The sequence below is a fragment of the Lissotriton vulgaris genome, chromosome 10 (genome assembly GCF_964263255.1).
Source record: "Lissotriton vulgaris chromosome 10, aLisVul1.2, whole genome shotgun sequence".
In the NCBI taxonomy this organism is placed as follows: Eukaryota; Metazoa; Chordata; class Amphibia; order Caudata; family Salamandridae; genus Lissotriton; species Lissotriton vulgaris.
Window position 1 is genome coordinate 177339068 of NC_141698.1, and position 21563 is coordinate 177360630.

General features: G+C 44.0%; 1 protein-coding gene across 1 annotated transcript in view; it reads right to left on the bottom strand.

The window, feature by feature from the left end:
* MYO15A (myosin XVA) overlaps positions 1–21563 on the bottom strand; it is a 1716372-nt gene that overhangs the window by 1262877 nt on the left and 431932 nt on the right. Inside the window, exons 23-24 of the mRNA XM_086939741.1 lie at positions 9604–9728; positions 3200–3317 (exon numbers count right to left, since the gene is read on the bottom strand). Coding sequence (XP_086795867.1) covers positions 3200–3317; positions 9604–9728 — 243 coding nt within the window. The remainder of the gene's footprint in view (positions 1–3199; positions 3318–9603; positions 9729–21563) is intronic.

Genomic DNA, 21563 nt, shown 5'->3' on the forward strand with positions numbered 1-21563 from the left:
TGACACCTTAAGTGTTTTCTGTAACTTTGTCCAGACCTCTCTGGCATTTTTACTCAGTTGCGTGAATTGCAGCAATTTCCCCCAGCCTACCCCAATGGTGGCACAGGCATCAGTACAGGTTATGAACTTATCAGCCGGATATGGAAATCTAGACTGCATCCAGATTCTTAAAAGTATGGCCCAGGATGCAATATATGTAGTTTTGCATTGTATACAAGCAGCAAGGAAGAAAAAACATGATTGTCATTCCTCCTACCCATAATCGATATAGGGAGTTTATTCAACCGACACCTTCAAACTCGTGAATCCCTTCCCATTTTGTAGGTCTTTTGCCGGTCCACATCCTGTATATCTTTAAGATATTTGGTGCATATTCTGGGCTCTACATAAAATGAGGCAAATTTGTCCTGTATTCACGGGCATCGCGAAGCCCACAATCTAGATACACCTACCCCTCTAGGATAGATAGCACAGGTTTTACTTAACTCAATGTGTATATGTATTATAGTGACAAAGATGACTTCTTCGAAAAAAATTGGTAACAGGCAATGAACAAATTTAAAAATGAGTATAGCGTAATCAATCTTTGCCTCTCTAACTCCTGATTGTGCAACACCATAAAATGACTGTACTCTCAACATTTCGGCCTGCATCTACTCCAAAGCACACCTTACTGGATAACAGTGAATTTTTCTTTAGAAAGTTGATCGTCAGCACAGCAAGTTTTCGATCTGAGGTTTTCATGAGGAAAACACCAAAGCCTGACTGGATAGAGATCAGGGCTATTCTGGAGAAGTGCATTGAAGACCAATGTAAGTACTCATTTCTAAATGTTGGAGGATAGTGGCTGGAAGTGAAATTACTTCAAAAATGGAAATATAACTGGTCAGGCTGCAAAATAATTTTGTTGCTTCTGGAATCTTCAACCAATCCTTTGAAAGACTTTAATAAACAACGAGTTGTAAGCATCTAAGTAAGACCCTCAATTGTTCTAGCAATAGTTTCCATTTCTTTTTCTTTCAGAAAAGGGCTCAGTGTAGGAAGATGTTTAGGTTCAAGTGACATACTCTGGTTAGAAAGTTAGTTTGCTTCTTCATGACACAGTGCCATCAATCTCACTTTTGGCCCATATTACAATATTCCGATGGGGCAGTTAATGAGAGTAACTGGCCCCCTCATAATTATAAGTTTTCAATTTCACCCAGAGATCTGCCAGCTGAAAGCAGCTGACTTCTCCAGGTGAAGTTTCTTGGGAGATTAATAAATTACAAGCAGAAACTAACCGCCCCACGCCCCCCACCCCCCTATAATTTTTTTTTTTCTCAGTGAAACTTCGGTGTTTAAATTTTAATCCCCAGATACTCTGTCCTAATGGATTAACTCATACTCCCATTTCAGTAACTCTGGAGAGGGTCATGCAGTTACTATGCAAGTTAAAATGGCCTTCAGTATTAGGCCTCAAGTGTCTTTACATTATAGGTTACAGTTAACTGCATCTTGCCAATGCACATGTATTCATGAAGTTAATTTCGTTTCAAAACTAAATGTAGGGAGCTAACTAACAATACTCTTCATTTTGTTTACAGTCTGTCAATTTTTGTTTGATCAGTTCTCTGCCACATCGATGACCGCATTCAAAGGGTATCCTGTTCCAAATTATAGTATGGATGCATGATAACTTGAGCATTGTGCAAGTTTGTCTGGAAAATTCCCCCGACATTTAGGTGTACATCAAGCACATCCAAAGGAGGAGCCAAGAACTCCCCACACTTTACCTGGGAGGATGCAAGCCAAACCAGTGAATTTGTCTTGACTTCAGGAACAGACTCTTGGCTCTCTAGTAAAATGGAATTGCGAATAATAATGAAGAGGGAGGATGGATTTAGCAACATCAATACAGTAGCATTGCCTATGTCAACTACCTTCTGCAACCTTTCCACAACAACAAGAATTAACATTTCTACAACGTATTCCAGCTTGAAGCCAAGCCTCAAATCTCCCAGTAGTTTGAGATTAAGGATAGTTTGTAGTTTGGAAAGTACAACTTTCTCTAGAATTTTTGACAAGCATGGAGCAACAGCCATATGCCAAAAACTGGCTGGGTTCTTGGGGAGCAGACATGCTTTTGGCAACAAAAGAAGCTACTAATATATGTTTAAGAGATTTGGTACAGGTACAAGTTGTCCTGAACTTCAATGATATATAACTGTGACAAGAGAACGTTTGAAATGTTTTACTATAACTGTTGGGCTGTGATGAACTAAGCACCTGGTTGTATTCACACCACCTGGTTTTAAGTAGTTGGCTTTAGTTTAAGAAATGGTAATTCTGAGTTGCCTACTTAAAAGGTAGTGGAAGTGTCTATAGTACAGTGCTTGCATGTTGAAATTATGACTATTGGCTTATTAACCAAGTTGTAACCTTATCAAAGATAATAATTGGAGTTTTCTGTGGTATCAATGTTTTGTTTTTGACAGTTGCCAAAACTGGTCGCTTTCTTTAGACATATTTATTTTGTACAGTTGTTATCCTTAATCACATATCTAGTAAAATTTTCTTTTTTGCCAGTTCAATGGCTTTTCTATATTTTGTTCTGGGTTCAATCAAGCTGTTATTTGTACTATTTAGTGGTGGCTGCTCTAAGCTTGAATTCGGTTCTCCAGGATCCCTGGTGAACTATCTCTGGGAAGGTTTCTAGTCCTCAGCTATCATTTTCCACATCAGTGCATAGTGGAATTTTAAGTAAAATTTAGTTTAATTGAACCCAATTGATTATCACTTCTGAAAGCACTAGTTTCCAATTTGAAACAACAAAGGCATGAAAAAGTGTGCCTTCTTCCCGACATTGGAGAAGATGGAAACAATAAAATGTATTCAAGGCTTACCACAAAAGCTGGAATACGCAAAATGTCATCATCACTCAAAGGTGACTTGCAAGACAGACACTCACATAAAATGACAGATGGACAGACAGGAAGGTAGGCAGACAGGTACAATTTCTTTTTTTTAATTTACATTTCCCAAAGGACAATCATGCATAATATATCTGATTCAAGCAATGTTAGAAAAATATTCTTTGGACTTTTTTATCCAAAATGTTTACTGAGTCAATCAGCCTTACCATTGTCAGGTAATAAGTATATATGAATATTCTGTACTGTGAATGATGATTGAGAGCAATATCGGTCATGGAACCTACCTTGGTGGATCCAATGCAGTACATTGTGTCAGCAACAGGGCAAATTTTCTTGATCACTGAGACACAGTTCTCACCATCTGCAGGAATGTTTTGACTTAGTCCTAAGACACACTTGTATCTGAGAAGCAATGCGGGATAAGAAATAGTGCAAGTTCATAAGTATGTAGATAAAAAGATGAGACAGAGACACACATGATTAGGGGCAAACTATAATTCATCATCATAAAATCTGTATTTCGGCGATATGCCATAAAAGATGCACAATATATAAAGACAATAATTCATGGGTGGCATTTCATTCACTTACAGCAAGAAAAGAGAATACAGTCTCAGCAATTACAAAAATAATAGAGTTTAGCGAGCAAAAGTAACTGGAAATATAAAAAAAAACGTAACCATAATGCGGTAGCTACATATCACTTCATGTCGGGGTTGCATTAATTAAAAGCCTTCGCTTGCGCCACAATGCTATCAAAAATTGCGACACGCCAAAGACATGATCTGGTTGTATTTGTTTTAAAAACTCTAAACGCATGCATGCAGTGTTTGAAACCCAAATTCTTACACAGGGGTACAAGCCAGTACTTCCTGGGCTTAAGTAAGCTGGACAGAAGAGGAGAACGTGCAGATCATTTTCCCTGTCGCAGTTACACCCAGGGCATTTTTCAGTCACAAATGGGGACTACCTATTAGTAAAAGCTTGCAGGGGTAAAACCCCATATCTCCACTGTATACACAATTTTCGAGTTAAAATAGGGTAAATTTCATCCATGAATTCTTCAAAATAGTAAAAATCTTTAACAGTTAAAAATGAAGCAGTTGTGGTGCTGATTTCAGAATAGGACAAAGCAGCAGTATGTTTGTTTTCATAGTAGATCTTACTGAGGTTTTTTCGAGTAATCATTCTAGAACCATTCTCTGGGTCAGACCATAGGGCATGTAGTCCTAGCCTTTGACATTCATTCCTTATGAATCTGAACCAGGGAATTTTCTCTACCCCGGGAAAGGTCAGTAATTCTACTAATTCCTGTCTGTAGTTTGCAAGCTCCGGAGTCACCCAGAGCCTGCGCCAGAACCTTAGGGGTTTGAGCGCTAACACCTCATCAATGGGCCTAAGTCCTAGATCAAGCCTTAAGGGCAGAAGAGGAGTGCTAGAAGGTAGGGCCAACAGCTGTCTTATGAATTTATTTTCTGTCCTTATCGTTTCGGTCCTGCATGAGTAACCCCATAGTTCTCCGCCATAAACAATTGAACTCCTCGCTTGCGTCTTGTATACCTCCAAAGGTGGGGCAACCGGTTTATTAGAGGAAGTATTAGATAGTTTCAAAATAGCGCCAGCAAGTTGAGACAATTTTAATTGAGACTTGATTTGCTGGGGGCCCCACGTCAGATTCTCATTGAGGGTAACCCCCAGATAATCAAAAGTCGAAACCCTTTCCAGGCTTGATATGCCTAGTCTTGGATTTGGACGGGTAGTTATTGGGTGGTTAAAAATCATAAACTTCGTTTTCAGTGAGTTGATCTCCAACCCCCTGAGTCTACAAAAATCCTCAAAACCGTCCAGTATACGCTGGATCTCCATTGGGGACTTTAAAAGCAAGAGGGTGTCGTCGGCAAACATAGTGGCGGGGACCCTACTGCCAGCCAGCTTTGGGGCAACATTATTCTGCAGTCCATTCAAGTGCGAGATTACCCCGTTGACATAGAGGCAAAACAAGGTCGGTGCAAGCACACAGCCCTGCCTTACCCCCCTGCCAACGGGAAATCTTGACGACAATGCACTATTTTTCCCACATCTAACTTGGGCGAAATTCACCTCATGGAGCCGCATCAGTATTGTTAGAAGTGGGACTGGTAAGCCCAGTTCGAGGAGGACAATCCATAGTTTCGTCCGTGGGACCAAATCAAAGGCCAGCGGAGGTCGACGAACATCTTATAGAGGCTGCCACCCTCTATATTTACTGTTTTCCAAAATAATAATGATAGACGAAAAATTTGGTCCATAGTAGAGGTGTGCTTTCTAAACCCCGCTTGGTAAGGGCTAAGGATTGTGTGCTCCTTCATCCAGTCCTGAAATCGATCCAGGATTAACCTGGCACAGATCTTCTGGGGGACATCTATGAGGCTGATGGGCCTGTAGTTGGCTGGAAGCAGAGGAGAACCCTTTTTAAAGATAGGGTCTTTCTCCGCACCCAGCCAAGTGCAGGGCACCGCCATACCTCCCAGGACTGCATTAAAAAGGATCAGAAAATATGGCCCCCATATCCTTGGTTCCTGCCTAAAAAGGTCGCCCGGGAGTTTATCTAAGCGGGGGCTTAACCCGAAGCCAATTTAGAAATTGCATTGCATACTACGGTGAGCGCAAAATCAGCCTCCGCCTCTTGATGTAGATTAAAAGCAGGATGTACCATTATTGATTCAAGAACATCTAGCTGGTCCTCACTTTGGTACAAAGCCCGGAAGTGGTTTTCCTATGCTTCAGGTGCTATATTCGATTCAATGGCCTGTTTTTATTCTCCCGAACCATTATTTACTATTGACCAGAATTCCCGGGGATCTCTGTGTCTTAACGCAGTGGATAGATTAGCCCACTTCTCATAATCCCACTCCTCCTTTGTACATTTTATCATGTCTTTATAGTATATTCTCCTGGCTTTAATTTAAATTTTCAGTGTTCTCTTTTAGCGCTTGTACTAATTCAGACTTAGCCCTCCTACAAACTGCATTATACCATGAATGCTGCCTGGCCCTTTTACTCTTCTTTGTTCGCTGAGGATTGAATACCTCCGCCAAATTGGATACTAGATCCAAATGAAGCGCCTGCATTTTGGTAGAATGATCTGAAGGTACTGGTTGCGTAATTAGCATATCAACCTCAGTAAATATGGGGACAATCCTGCTATAAAGTTTACAGAGTTTTTCCGGATTATCAGCGAATTTACTCCATCTAACTGCGCTTGTCGTTTGTAAGAATGAGTCTATCAGCAGCGTCCCCAGGGGCCGAAATGCGACTCCTACTGATGTCAAGCGGACCTAACTCAAGAATCAATGGATTGTGGTCGCTTTCTGCTCGCGTAACTACATTAAAATCTATAACTAGTGGCCATAACCATTTTTCTGCCAGGATATAGTCCAAACGTGACATCTGGCAGGTTTAATAAAGGTACATTTGGCTGGACTGTCAGAGGGGGTACGGCCATTACAGGCACGTAAAGAGTGGTTTAGTGTTAGAGCCGTGATCTGTATAGCTAGAGGAGACCATGCTCTCGGCGATGGGGCCTGAATCGAGGGTATGGACCAATAATCATCTTGTGCTGTTGAGACATTGTCCTTCAAACCCTCTAGTGGCTCGAAGTGACAATTCAGATCACCCCTACCAACAGATAGATATCACTCTGGAGGGTTTGCAAGAAGTTGGACAGTTCTTCAATGGTCCTAGGCTCACTAGCTATACTCACAGGACGGGACTAAACATTAATAAGGGCAAGCTTCAAATGGTTAGCCCATGTGAGTACCACACATTGAACGTCGTTGGAGTGGGTTACTAGTGTTGAGGCAGTACATCCCAAATGGGAGCCAACCCACGTAGTGAGTCCTCCCGATGGTCGGCCTCTCCCACCCCAAAGTGCTGGCACATGGAATGAAGCAAACCCCCCCCCCCTCGGCACTGCTCTTCACGGGCCCATGTCTCTTGAAAGAGACACACATCGTTGTCATCTACAAAAGATCCCCAGTCTGGGCAAACCATTTTGTTTGGCAGACCAGCCACATTCCATAGCAGTATCTTGATTATACCTGCCCTCCTGCCCTGATCAGTACTCAGGGTCATCTCGTTCTGGTCATCTTGTGGAGTTCCTGTGCCAAAAAGCACAGGGCCCAGTGGGTGACCTTCAGCCGAGATGGTCAGCAGTGGCCTAGGTGATATATTTAATGCGAGTTCAGGGTCGCTTACAGTAGGTGTCTGATGGATAGTGTGGGGGGCAAGGGGAGCTATCTTCAACAGACTTTGTCCTGCACTTGTGTTATTAAAAGTATTTGGACAAATCCCTCTTATCCCCTTACGTCCTTCAACCCTCTGGCTCTCTCTAGGTGCCCTAATAAGGTCTGCATCCCCGTGCTCCAGTCTACCGTGTCCAGACAACTATATCTATTTTGGGTGCAAATATCTAAGGGTACAGGTGGGACTCCATACCTCTCCCTATTATATCCCACCCCTGCACAGGACCCCACTGTCTTCCAGTTCAGGTCAGTGCCTGGCCTTGGACGGACGGGGCCTGGAGGATAAAAGTACGACAATGGCAGGGATTGTATTGATGACTCAGAGTTACACTGCACCCACCCACAAATGTGAAATACCTTACGAGCATCTCTAAAATTTACCAGCACACAATCTCCCTTAATATACTTAGCTCTGTGCCCTACCCAGGCTACCCTTCGAACTAACAAAATGTTGCTGTTGGTATGGGCTGGGAGCGGTCTATTTCTGTTCAACCAGTCTATAACATTGTTTTTTAGGGACTGATGGGATTCTTCTTTAAGTGTTTGGGTACCCCGGCTAGGACCACAACATACGGGCTCGATTATGGGGGTAAATCAATTCTAATTGAGGTACTTGGAGTAATACTTGTGTTCCCATAATTAGCTACGGAGGGCAAACTGGCCGGTGTAACAACAGGAACTGCATGCGTTGGACCTGACACATGTTCAGAGGGTAGGTCAGAGGGCATTACAGGATTTTGCGAGATAGACCCACCCTTTCCAACTGGAGCTTGGGCAGAACTCGCACTATGTACCTTAGCATAGTCCATAGTCTTTATTGTAATTTTTTCGATGTTGGACAGTTGTTGCTCTATCCGTGAGAGTCTCAATTCAAAACGTTGAAGTGAAGTATGGAGCAGGGAGCCTAGTTTTGCTAAAAGCGAGTCCTCCGTTGTCGGTAATATTACTGCTGTGTTTGTCCCCTCTAGGGTGGGTGCTATTTCCGGGGCAGTAAGGTTGGAGCTGTCCCACTACCTGAGCCTTTATGGTCTTCAAAGCCTGGCCCGCTGGAGCAGCATTCTCCGAGCATTTAGCAATTTTAGGCTTTCTGCCTCAGGTAGCTGCGCCGCCACGCTTCCTTTTAGGTATAGACCCTTCTGTTCTCCCTCTTAGCTGGTGGATAGTAGGATCATCAAGTCTACCTACTCCCTGGTTGGATTCAAAGGTCATTGATGTATTATTTTCAGCTACTGCCAGTGGCTGCGTTTCCATGTTTAAAATGGGTCTTCCCACACCCTGGATGGTATCACTGGTTGAGCTAATATCCGGCTCCTCCCTAGCAGATAATGGGGAGCGGCGTTCTGGTGTACGAACGTTCTCAAGATGGCCCAGCGAGGATCTTTTCGCAAGGGCAATATCTTGGGAGAGCTAGCGCTCAAACAGGGTTATCTCATGGTCCAGTATTGAATTTGCCCTCAGGATGAAATTGTCCAGTGTCCCTACAACATGACCTCCCGTTGTAGTTTTTTTACTACGACTTTCACGCCCCGCCATTACCCTAGTGCTGAAGTGAACGTTGGAGCAGGTGCTTACACAAAACAATACGTCCTTCCGTGTAAGATTCAGGCGTTAGAGGGTTAGCCCGGTCCAAACTATAATTAATACAGCAGATGAGTCACTGGCTGATCAGAGGCAAGAGGCACCCTTTGTGCCCCAATTATGCCTGTGGTTTGTCATGAAACAGGAGGCAAAGGAGCCCATTTTACTTGTTTGCTTTAGGAATCAAGACACCCTGATTAGACACGGCACGTGTTGCCCTCATGCTGTATTACTTTCAGGAGACTTTCCCGTGAGTCTATGGCCTTATAAGGCTTGAAAGAGAGTAATCAAACAGTGAACCCTTTCAACTCGAAAAAGATGTGTCAAAAAATTGGCAGAAAGTGTTGTAAATTCGATAGGGTAAGATGTGAGAAAGTAGACTGCAAAAATATCTGACAGAGAAACAAATAGCCCTAAACATAAACTACCAAAATATTGATCGCTCATTAGTGCCTTCATAAAGTAATTATTATCTGAATCTAAACACTTGCATCACATTTCTATGACTAGTACATTAGTAAAAGGTGATTTAGGCTGGATTAAGGAAGGGAGAACAGTTTGAAATTACATTTTTACAGTGAAGATTTAAACAATCTATATTTTGGAGTCTACAGGTTTGTGAAAAATGTTTTACCATATTTGTGTTTATATGGAAGGTGTTAGGAAACCATGAGCAGGCTTTTCTATTGAGGGAATGGGTTGCAGTCTGCAGCGTTACATTTTAATTTCTTTTGCAGTTTCAATTAATATCTAGACATTTCTAAGCCAGGGACTCTCAGGATTATATAGAATAGGAAGAAATTCCTTAGGTGGATGCATGTAATTACCTGCTGATCAAGATGTGGAACGGGATGCGGACTGGGTAACCCTCTTTACGGATCCGAATAGTTTCAAGAATCCCTGAATATTTCAGCTGCCCACCAACGATATCCATCTCAAACAACCCAGGTTCCTATGAAGAGAGGAATAACATTGGTTACTGTAACATCATCTTTATTAGCAACTTCATTTTATTTTGAGACTGAGGCTCATTTAAAATGAGCATAGTAATGGTTTACAATCCATTATGATAATAATATCCCAAAACATACAATGTAACACACTTAGATAACATTTAGGTGTGCTCAAAATGCCACAATCCTATCAAATAGGAAAAGTGCACACTAGAGGAATATATCATACTATAGTAAATGTTTACATGTTATAAATAGTTTAAACTCTTTACTGCTACATACATGGTGGTTTATCAGACATCACCACCCACTATTTGGCACTGACCACAACATTGGCCCACTTGTCTCCCAATGTGTCAGTAAACTTATATTCAGACGGTGCTCCTTTAATTAAATTGGGTTTCAGTAACAAATCTAGAGTGGTAATACACACAAGTCACTGAATAGAAGATATGTACTGCTTGGCAGCGTAGGGGTCAATAATAGAACCACAGCATCTCCCTCATGTGGCCTAAGGGGTGGCAAAGACACATCAGAAAATGAGAAAAACTTCTACACAGGAAGGTCACTTAAAATTATGACATTGTAGACAAGCTGCTAAATTTGAACGTTTCCTTCCAAAGTTAGTCTCCCAGGACGGAGAATCATGCCACATGTGCACATGTAATAACAGAAGCCTTACTCAGGTAACATTATGGAGCATCATCACAGTAACCGACAAAAGAAAACAAAGTTACTTACCTGTAACTTTAGTTCCCCAGTATTGGTAACTTTCATAGATTCCCATGCTTTATATCATTCCCCGTCGTCGGAATGGGAGTCTCGGTAACAAAAATACCATAGCTGTAGGTACAAAAGACAATGGAAAAAGGCCTAGGCCTCATTCCCTTTTGTAGCATATCACCCTCTTTGTATAAAAGAGACCAAACTTTGGCATCACCACTTAGAACCTTCCTGAAGGAACCTCAGAGCCTCAGATTTTCGTAGCTGTTGTGTACTTAGACACCATATCTGTTGTAGGCTGAGCTTTCCTCGGGGAGGTGGGTGGGCGCATGGGAATCTATGAAAGTTACCAATACTGGGGAACTAAAGTTACAGGTAAGTAACTTGTTTTCTTACCCCAGTATTGGAAATTTCATAGATTCCCATGCTTTGTATCAGAGTAGCAAGCAGTGGGCAAGATAATCACATTTTGCATCGTAAATTATAGCAATAGACATCATGATATTAGATACAAAATGTGAAAAAACGGAAGGTGGGAAGAAAGGAAAGCTCACCCTTAGTGGAAGAGGTTCCTCAGGACAGCCTGTCCTACTACACAGGAAGGTCACCTAAAATTATGACATTGTAGACAAGCTGCTAAATTTGAACGTTTCCTTCCAAAGTTAGTCTCCCAGGACGGAGAATCCTGCCACATGTGCACATGTAATAACAGAAGCCTTACTCAGGTAACATTATGGAGCATCATCACAGTAACCGACAAAAGAAAACAAAGTTACTTACCTGTAACTTTAGATCCCCAGTATTGGTAACTTTCATAGATTCCCATGCTTTATATCATTCCCCGTCCTCGGAATGGGAGTCTCGGTAACAAAAATACCATAGCTGTAGGTACAAAAGACAATGGAAAAAGGCCTAGGCCTCATTTCCTTTTGTAGCATATCACCCTCTTTGTATAAAAGAGACCAAACTTTGGCATCACCACTTAGAACCTTCCTGAAGGAACCTCAGAGCCTCAGATTTTCGTAGCTGTTGTGTACTTAGACACCATATCTGTTGTAGGCTGAGCTTTCCTCGGGGAGGTGGGTGGGCGCATGGGAATCTATGAAAGTTACCAATACTGGGGAACTAAAGTTACAGGTAAGTAACTTGTTTTCTTACCCCAGTATTGGAAATTTCATAGATTCCCATGCTTTGTATCAGAGTAGCAAGCAGTGGGCAAGATAATCACATTTTGCATCGTAAATTATAGCAATAGACATCATGATATTAGATACAAAATGTGAAAAAACGGAAGGTGGGAAGAAAGGAAAGCTCACCCTTAGTGGAAGAGGTTCCTCAGGACAGCCTGTCCTACTGCCGCATCATCTTGTTTTAGAGATTCCAAGCAGTAATGCTTGATAAAGGTGTGAACGCTGCTCCAGGTAGCAGCTCTGCAAATATCCTTAATTTGCACCCCCGCGAAGAGGGCTGTTGAAGAAACCACAGATCTTGTGGAATGTGCTTGTATCTTTCCATGTTAACCAAAAAAGGGTAGCTGAACTGTTCCTGATAGAAAAGAGACTGTGTGTTAGGCGTGACCATGGGTGTAGAAATGACACCCTTGGGCATCCATTTTGTTGGAAATATTTGCCTCACACACCCGAATGGGTGTCATGCTTCATCATCGGCGTTGCTCCTCGTCGGGGAGGCGGTGCAATCCCCGACTGGCTCACCTCAAAGAGGGGCTCTTTGACGGAGATCTTTTCTTCCAACAGCATTATGGTGAAGTGTGGGTGTGTGGGCAATGGAGTAAGGGAAAGGTGATTTAAAATGTAGTAGGGGGTACCACAAAGTACTACTTTATTCTGGGGGTCTCCCTCTACGGTTAAAAACGTGAAACCAACTTCATAAGTACCACTGAGTTAAGTGTGGTGGGACTCGGTGAAATTGGATATTAACATGGTCAACATGTTTCTCGCACAAGGATTTTCCGCGATTCTTCAGGACCTAGAGTGTGTACTATGCAGTCATACAACAGCATGCAGGTGTCATGTGTGTAAATGCAAGCACTATCGGGTTATTTTACCTCTGTCAGCATATCCTCTGCCTAAAAGTCTGGGATTAAATGCTGCATGAGTCTTCGGCAGTAATAGAACATCGGGGGAGAGCCATAAGGTGTAGCTCAATCTGCCCGTGTTCTTCCTCCTTCACCTACCCGTTACCGCCGAGCTCGGAAAGGTTGTATCTTTCCAGTCAGAGGTTTTCCTGCAGCCTTGTGACAATGTAAAATGGCACTCGTGATCCATCTCGAAACACCCTGTTTGGATAGCGGAAGGCCCTTACTCGGTCCCCCCAAGGCTACAAACAGTTGAGAAGATTTTCGAAAACCTTTAGTACATTCCAAATAGAATTTCAAGCCTCGCTGCACATCCAACGAATGCAATGCTTTCTCTGCTGGCGTAGAAGGTTGAGGGAAGAACGCCTTCAGAATGACCGGTTCATTCAAGTGGAAATCCGAGGGAACCTTTGGCATGAACCTAGGATTAGTCCTCATGATCACAGTGTTCCTCTTGAATTGAAGGAAAGGTTCTTGGATGGTCAAAGCTTGTAATTCTCCTACACGCCGAGCCGACGTGAGAGCAAGGAGGAGAGCCAATTTCCACGAAAGATATTTGATGTCAGAACGATGGACTGATTTAAATGGACCCTTCATAAGTTGAGAAAGGACCAGATTCAAATGCCATGTAGGAGGAGACGGTCTCCGCTGTGGATAGACCCTGAACAAGTCATTAAGAAATTGTTTGATTATTCTGGAAGACCACAAGGAAGGACCGGATTCTGTCCTTCTGAACCGTGACAAAGCAGCCAAATGGACTATAATTGATGAATGGGCTAGTCCAAACTTGGCCAAAGACAGCAGGTAAGGTAGGATCTGATGAGGCTTGGAATTGAATGGATCAATGCTTTGTTTCCTACACCAACAACAAAATCTTTTCCACTGAAGGCGGTAAGTTTTGTTCGTTGAAGGAGCCCTTGCTTGGGACAGAACTTCCTTAATCTCCCTTGACAATGGCAGGTTCATAAACTCTCGCTGTTCAGGAGCCATGCAGTCAGGTGTAAAGACTGAGGATCTGGGTGCAAAATTTGTCCGCCGGACATCGTGAGAAGATCCGGCAGAATCCTCAACGGTAAGGGAGGAGCTATCGACAACAGATGGAGCTCCGTGTACCAGAACTGCCTCGGCCAAGCCGGGGCTATCAGGATCATCCTGCACGGTTCCACCTTGAGTTTCCTGATCAGTCGTGGTATCAGAGGAATGGGAGGAAAAGCGTAGACAAATGTCTTCGACCAAGCTATCGAAAGGGCATTTCCCAGTGAATCTCGATGGGGAAGCCTGCTTGCGTAAGACCGGCATTTCTTGTTGGTTGCAGTGGCAAAAAGGTCGATGTCCGGCCTGCCCCACAGGCTGAAGACTTGTTCCAAGACTCTCTGATTCAACTCCCATTCATGGCTGACCGAGGATGACCTGCTCAGTCTGTCGGCGTTTTCGTTTAGGACGCCTGGCAAGTGTTCTGCCGTCAGTGACATCTTGTGCTGGATCGCCCATTCCCAGACCTGCTGAGCCTCTTGCGACAATGGGCGCGATCTGGTTCCCCCTCCCTTGTTCACATAGTGCATGGCCGTGGTGTTGTCCGTCCTGATAAGCACTTGTGAACCTTCCAGGCGAGGAAGAAACGCTTGTAGAGCCAGTCGTATCACCCTGAGTTCCAACAGGTTGATGTGGAGGCGTTTTTCCTGGGGTGACCAATGACCGCTGACATGTAGGTCTTGCATCACTGCTCCCCAACCCTCCAATTACGCGTCTGTCGTTATCACATGTGGAGACGGGTCGTTTGCGAAGGATAGACCTTGGGACAAGTTGTTTTGATCTGTCCACCATAAGGCCGCTTCCTTCATCTCTGGAGTGATTGTCACCCTGTCCTTGAATGAACCGTGGACTTGCTTCCACTGATTGTCTAGTTGCTCCTGCAAAGGACGCATCTTCAGTCTGCAATGGGGAATTAGTGGGATACACGACGATATCACTCCCAGTAGAGACTTGTAGCGGCGTACTGAAAGAGACTTTCTTGTTTGTAAGTCTTGGGCCATGGTTTGTAATTTTTGCCTCCTTTCCGGAGTAGGAAAAGCTCTTGATAGCTTCTAATCCAAGATGGCTCCCAGGAAACAAGCTCTTCTGGCCGGGACCTGGCAAGACTTCTCGTTGTTCAGAGTGAGTCCCAGGTTCTGAAACAAATTGGTACAAGCTTGAACAGCCTTCAGTGCTGCTTCTCTGGACGGAGCTTTCAGTAACCAGTCGTCCAGATAGGGGAAGACCTGAAACTTGTGTTTCCGCAGGAAAGCTGCTACTGGTGCCAGCACCTTTGTGAAAATTCTTGGGGCTGAGCGGAGTCCAAAGGGTAAAACCCTGAACTGGTAATGGCTCTTGGCTACTGTGAATCGCAGAAACCTTCTGTGCGCTGGGTGAATCGGAACATGGAAATAGGCATCCTCGAGATCAAGTGTGGTCATGAAATCCCCCGGGCTGATAAGCTTCAAGATGTCCTGGAGGGACACCATCCGGAAGGACAGAGAAATGAGATAGGTGTTTAGCCCCCTGAGGTCTGAATAGGGCGCCACTTGTCGAGCGTCTTCTTCACCAAGAAGAACCTGGAATAAAATCCTTGACCTCTTTGGTTTGAGGGAACCGGCTCTATCGCTCCATTCCGGAGCATCTGTGGACTTCGAGCTGAAGGAGACGCTGGTGTTTTGATGGAGTGGCAGCCGGGGGCTTGGGTGGAGGGACTTGTGTGAATTCCAAGGTATGCCCTTTCCGAATGATGTTGAGCACCCAACGGTCCGATGTTATCCTGGACCAGTTTTGAAGGTATTTGTTGACCCTGCCTCCAACTGATGACTTCCTGAAGGAGGGTCCAGTAGGAAGAGCCAGGAGGCCGCTATTGGCGCTTGGACGAATCTCGTCCTCGTGCCCCCTGCTTTCCTTTATTGTAAGGCCTGGAGTAATTGGAAGACTGGCCCTGCCGCTGCTGATAAGGCTGACGGTATTGCTGGGAACCTGAGCCTGTGGTGGAATTGCGTTGCTGTTGGAATGATCCCCTGTAATTACCACCCCTGCCTCTGGATCCTTTGAAAGGAGACTTCCTGTATTGAAGGGTCCCCAAGGACCTGGCAGTCTCTGTGTCCTTTTTTTATATCTTGCAGGGTGTCGTCAATGAGTTTGCCAAACAATGCCTCTCCATCAAAGGGGAGATCCAAGACCTTATTCTGGATCTCAGGCCGGAACCAAGTAGCCTTAAGCCATCCTTGGCGACGGAGAACTGCCGCTCCAGCCAATGAACGGAATGCAGTAGTTGCAATATGTTAATATGCTGCTGATCCCTGGTCAAAAGCGCAGAGATACTCCTGTAGGAGTGATTCTAGCGCTATATAAACTTATAAATAAATAAAATAAATAAATATCCATTGCACAATCGATGATTTCCATCGACGTCGCCACTCCTTCCTGTAAAATCTTCTTTGCCTCAGACGTAGATTCCAGAGGCAGCTGGTCAAGGTACGGGGCGACATTGCACCAGAGCTGGCGGTCGTACCTACCCAGAATCGCTAAGGCATTAGCCGCTCGCACCAGCAAACTTGCCATCAATCAGAATCTCTTTCCCACGTTATCCAACCTCCGCCCTTCCTTGTCCGGAGGAGTTGTTAGTGGTGCAGAAGGGTTACGTGATTTCCTCTGCGCCGCCTGCGAGATCACAGAGTCTGGTCTTGGGTGACCTGTCAAGGCCGCAGGAGCATCATCGGTCGCTTTGTACTTTTTATCGAGACGCAGTAGCACCGGGACCACCGTCGCCGGGTGTTTCATTGCTTTTATGCCCTCTTTCCATAGGTGCTCCACAATAGGAATGGACCTGGCAGTTTTCCGAAAGGGTTCCTTAAAATCATATAAGAAACAATCTGTGGTAACCTTAGGCATGGCCAATTTAAATCTTGCAGCAGCTCTTTCCATCAGCTGATGGAAGCCCCAATGTCCGCTGGCGGGGAGTCCGCCGGGTCCGAAATTGGTGATGCGGGATGTTCAATAACATATTCATCATATTCCGTGTCGGGATTAGAGACATGATCTGACTGCTGGTCCTCATCCGAGGATTCATCAACATCATGGGTCCCTTGCAATCCAGAGGTATCCTGTTGGAAGGACGCTTGAGGCTGAGGGGAAGCTTGAGCCGGAAAAGTAGGTGGTACCAATGAAGCCGGAGTCCTTGAAGGCGTAGCAGGCGTTGACGTTACTGGAAGAGGCTTACTGGCCTTAGATTTATAGTCCTGTAGCATCTTATGCAGATCTTGAAGGAAAGATGCTGGCACTGTAACCATTTCCTGTTCCGGTTGCTGCTGCTGCAGCTGAAGATAACCAATCTCCTCGTGGCCGTATTCGCCCTCTGAGTCAGTGTCCTGGCATTTGACAAAAAGCTGGGAGGGACTATTGGCATAGCTGTAAGCATCCTGTTCATCCTCCTCTGACTCTTCCTCTTGAAGGAGAATGGTTGGCAACAGGGGCGACACACTCCTCGGAGAAGTCATTTCTGGCGTGATCCGCGTCACAGAAATGGTAATCCTCTTTTCTGTGGATAATATTGTTGGTTCCGTCGTCGACGGTTGTATGTGCGTCGTCGAGACAGGCGTCGTGGATGTCGTCGACGATGAAACTGTCGACACGCCAGCCGGTGTCATTGTCACCGTAGTAGTCATCGACGCCCTCGTCGACGAGACCGTAGTCGTCGACATCGTCGTCATCGTCGGCACCATCGTCGTCGGCACCATCGTAGCCTTCGTCGTCGACGGGACTTTCGTCGGCGACGGGATCTTCGCCGTCAACGGGACCTTCGTCGACGACGGGACCTTCGCCGTCGACGAGACTTTCGTCGTTGACGGGACCTTCGTCGTCGACGGGACTTTCATCGTCGACGACTCCTTCGTCGACACCTTCGTCGTCGGCGTCTTCGGTTTCTCCGTCGACGAGAGAACTCCGCCGAACCCCCTGTCGACGGTGTCTTCGACGACGTCAAAACTGATTTAGGTATCTTCGTCGACGGACCTTCCGCCGTCGATGTCTTCGTCGTCGGGGACTTAGAACTCCTCTCAGAAGACTGGGATGAAGGTGTTTTGAAGGCTGTGGCAGTCTTATCACCTGTAGAAGGCGTAGAAGGTCCATCCCTCTCCTTTACACTTTTGTGAGGAGATTTGTTGGGACCTCGGCTCTCAGACTCACTGGGGGTCTTTTTGGAGGCCTTTGAAGATCTTCCCAAAGAAGGAGAAGGGGAACCCCTACCCCTCTTCACTGACCTTCTCGTAGTGGACATCGACCCTGCATCCTCACTGTCACTTGAGACAGTCTCCTTCCTGGATTTAGGCTTTTGAAGCCATGTCAGGAGCCTACCCTCACGGTCCCGGAGGGTTTGGGTGGAAAAGGTGCGACAGATCTTACAGTCAGCAGCCTGGTGGTCAGGATAGAGGCAATATATGCAGTCCTTATGCTTATCCTCCACAAAAAGCCTTTTCTTGCCACAGGTGGAACAAGGCTTGAAAAGGGCTTTTTTCTTCTCAATTTCCGACATCCTGGAAGGCAGCAACAGTCCTGAAGTGAATCTGGAAGATTCTGAAGAAAATCCTGGAGAAAAACCTGAAGTAAATCCTTTTAAAGAGTAGAAGTTGAGCAGAGCTCAAAGGAGACTCCCTAGCACAACGTGCAGTAGAAAATCCGAGGCTCTGACGTTCCTTCAGGAAGGTTCTAAGTGGTGAGGCACTTCTGATTGGCTGATGCCAAAGTTTGGTCTCTTTTATACAAAGAGGGTGATATGCTACAAAAAGGAATGAGGCCTAGGCCTTTTTCCATTGTCTTTTGTACCTACAGCTATGGTATTTTTGTTACCGAGACTCCCATTCCGACGACGGGGAATGATACAAAGCATGGGAATCTATGAAAGTTCCAATACTGGGGTAATTATGATCACCTGTGGCTAGCTATGAGATCTTTGTCAATGAAGGTGAAACAGAAGTCTAGGTAATTGATGCCAGATGCCAGGTACAAAAGAACACACACTTTGTTTCAAATATCCATGATTAGTGAATACAAGTGGGTAAGTGCGAGGTATGAATGGGTAACAATTGTGTCAAACTTTGCAGGGAGATGGTAGAGGCTCTGAGGGAAGAAAACAGTCTACAGATGATAGTAGCTTACGTAGTTTCGTTTTTAGTGTCGTGGTTCTGATATAGATCTTTGAAGGTCACTTTTGAGTTCAGTTCAGTTCAGTTCATTATGTCTTTATTTCGAAATAAAATTCATAAAAGACAACATACAATGCATAAAATATGATAAAAACAACAATCATATCCCGTAATATTTAAAAAGTTGTAAACATACAGCAGGGACTTCATATCATGTCATTTGATTTAAATAAGTGTTCAGTTTCTTAATGCGAATCAACCACGCCCTTCCCAGGAACTTAGCCACACAGACCACGAAAAACTCAGATCTAATATTACGAAACTTCTGCAGGGCTTCGAGATGGCCCCCACAATCCAATCTTCTGCATAAAGGTTTCAGCCATTTAAGTCGTGGGGCTCGATAAGCTGGGCAAGCAAAAAACAAATGGCCAATACTTTCCACATGATCCGGACACCAGGGACTTTTATTATTTACATTCCTCGCCCACTGCAGTAAAATAATTAATTTGTGTACCTACACGAAACTGGTGATACAGTTTCCGATCCAAGGTTTTACATATCAAATCCCAATAAGGCTCGAGGGAAGGTGTCAGTTTATGTGTTAAAAAAAGCCCTGTTAGGTTAGTGTCCGAAGAATGGGTAACTGCAGTAGATTTAACCAAAGCCCAAAATTGGTCTTTAAAATCTTGTTTTGAAGGGAAGATTGAACACCCAGGATTTATCCACAGCTCGGGAAGGCCCAATGCATACAAAACATGTTTGACTTCCCTGAGCCAAGGGATTCTATGGGCACCCCACAGTGATTTAACCTCCTCCAACTCGCGAGCAAAGAGGCTAAGCTCTGGAGTCGTCCAAAGCCGTCTCCAAAGTGCCACCAAACGAAACTGTGCCATCTCATCTAAGGGTCTACAACCTAGGTCTAACAACAGTGGCTTAATGGGTGTGGACTGGGGTAGCCCTACCAGATTCCGCAGGAACCTGTTCTGGGCTGTGGTCAGAACTGACAAATCCTTATAACCCCATATGTCTGCTCCATACAGGGTAGCTGCATTGACCTTGACTTCATATATTTTTAATGCTGGGGTGATACGTTTAGTCAAGGATTTCTTCTGTTCATGCAATAAACAACCCGTAAGGCGGACAAATTTAAGATTTAGAGCCTCCATCTGGGGTTTCCAGCTGAGTTGGTAATCAAGGGTCACACCCAAATATGTCATAGCCTTAACCTGTTCGATTAAAACACCGTTCAGACTTTTGAGTTCATAAAGTAGAGACTGAGTCAAGTTTCAAGTCAGACTTAGATTTGTGATAGGTCCCTTTTCATGTTTTACTCCATCACTGGTTAGAGTGATTTGAGTTCATAGAGAAAGGCTTGTTAGAACATCTCAGTTTTAAGTTTTTCAAAAAGATTTGCACACATACATTTGCCACCTGAACTAGAGTTTGCAGATTGTCAAGGAACATATAGGGGCCACTCTAAGACGTTACTTTGGACCAGAGTCCCAGAAGGTGAAGTGCATGCTACTGATAACTTTGAACTGAACCCTGAAATTCACAAGGAACCACTGTAGTCATGTGACAGCAAATTTCAATGTTGAAACTTGCTCATGCCTAGTCATTTGTCTGATTTTGTACTAATCATATACTTTCATTCTTTTTGAGTAGGCTGTTGTAGATTACATTACAGTAATCGACTTATGTGCCCATGAAAAGTGTCCCCATTAAATCAACTCAATTGTTATTTTGTAGGAATGATATCAGTTTATAGAACATTGACAACTAGACATTTAGGTCCTAGACCTAAAGTTTTCCTCCAATTCAGTGAAGGTCCATGTCAAACATTTTGCCAAGTTCCTTGCTCTTTGCTTTGCAATGGAAATTAACTACATTTCCTTCAATAAAGCATGGTCCAATACAAGAAGTTTTCTTTTGAAACTGGCATACATAGATTTGGGTGTCCCCATCAAAAATAACTCGAAATGCAGATTATTCTGTTTGATTACCTGAGCTGGTTGCCTCAGGCACATCAAAAAGCAGCTTGGAAAAGGCGAATCCCTGAAATTTGCTGCTTGATATTCTCATCCTAGAAGAACAGTCTGAACAATGCATTCCAGGCTTTCATTATTTTGGTCTGAAGTTAAGAAAGAATGTTTTGCTGCATGTAACTGATGAGACATAGCTTTGATTTCATTTAGCTATCTAGGTTAAAAACCTATTGCAAGTTGGATGAATTTTTAAAAAAACTATTTCAGCATTGGCCCCTCACAATTCTGTACAGCTGGACAAAGGAATATTTTCAGAGATTATGGATTGGCGTGCACACTAAAATGTTCCAGTTTCTCTTTTCCATGTTGAGCCATTGTTTTATTTTTTTAAGAGGAACATAAACAGCGTAGTACAATTTTTGAAAATCAGTCTTACTTTTTTAGACTTGCCAGGACTGTATGGGATCGAAATGGGAAAGAGCTTACAGCATTGAATAAAGTTACTGGAAGCTAGTAAGCTTTATCCATTTTTAATGTTGAGGATTATTTGTTTATATTCTCACGGGGTCCAAGGGTCCTGCATGATAGTACCAGGCATAGATAGTACATTCACACTGAGTTTATTCTATCTTAGTTTGATTTCATTGGGCTTAGGTTTTCTTTATTTAAGAGCACACACATTTCATTTTTTCCTTTATGGAAAGAAAGCAACCAATGATAAGTGGGTTTGCTGGTGAGTACCAGTCAGCAGCCCCCTTGGTGTTGCAACCATGAGGTGCTTTCTTTCCTTCCCACACTTTTGTATTTGATGGGTGGCTCTTTGATGGTAGCATATTAGATTACATTTTAATGAGGATACACCACAACATT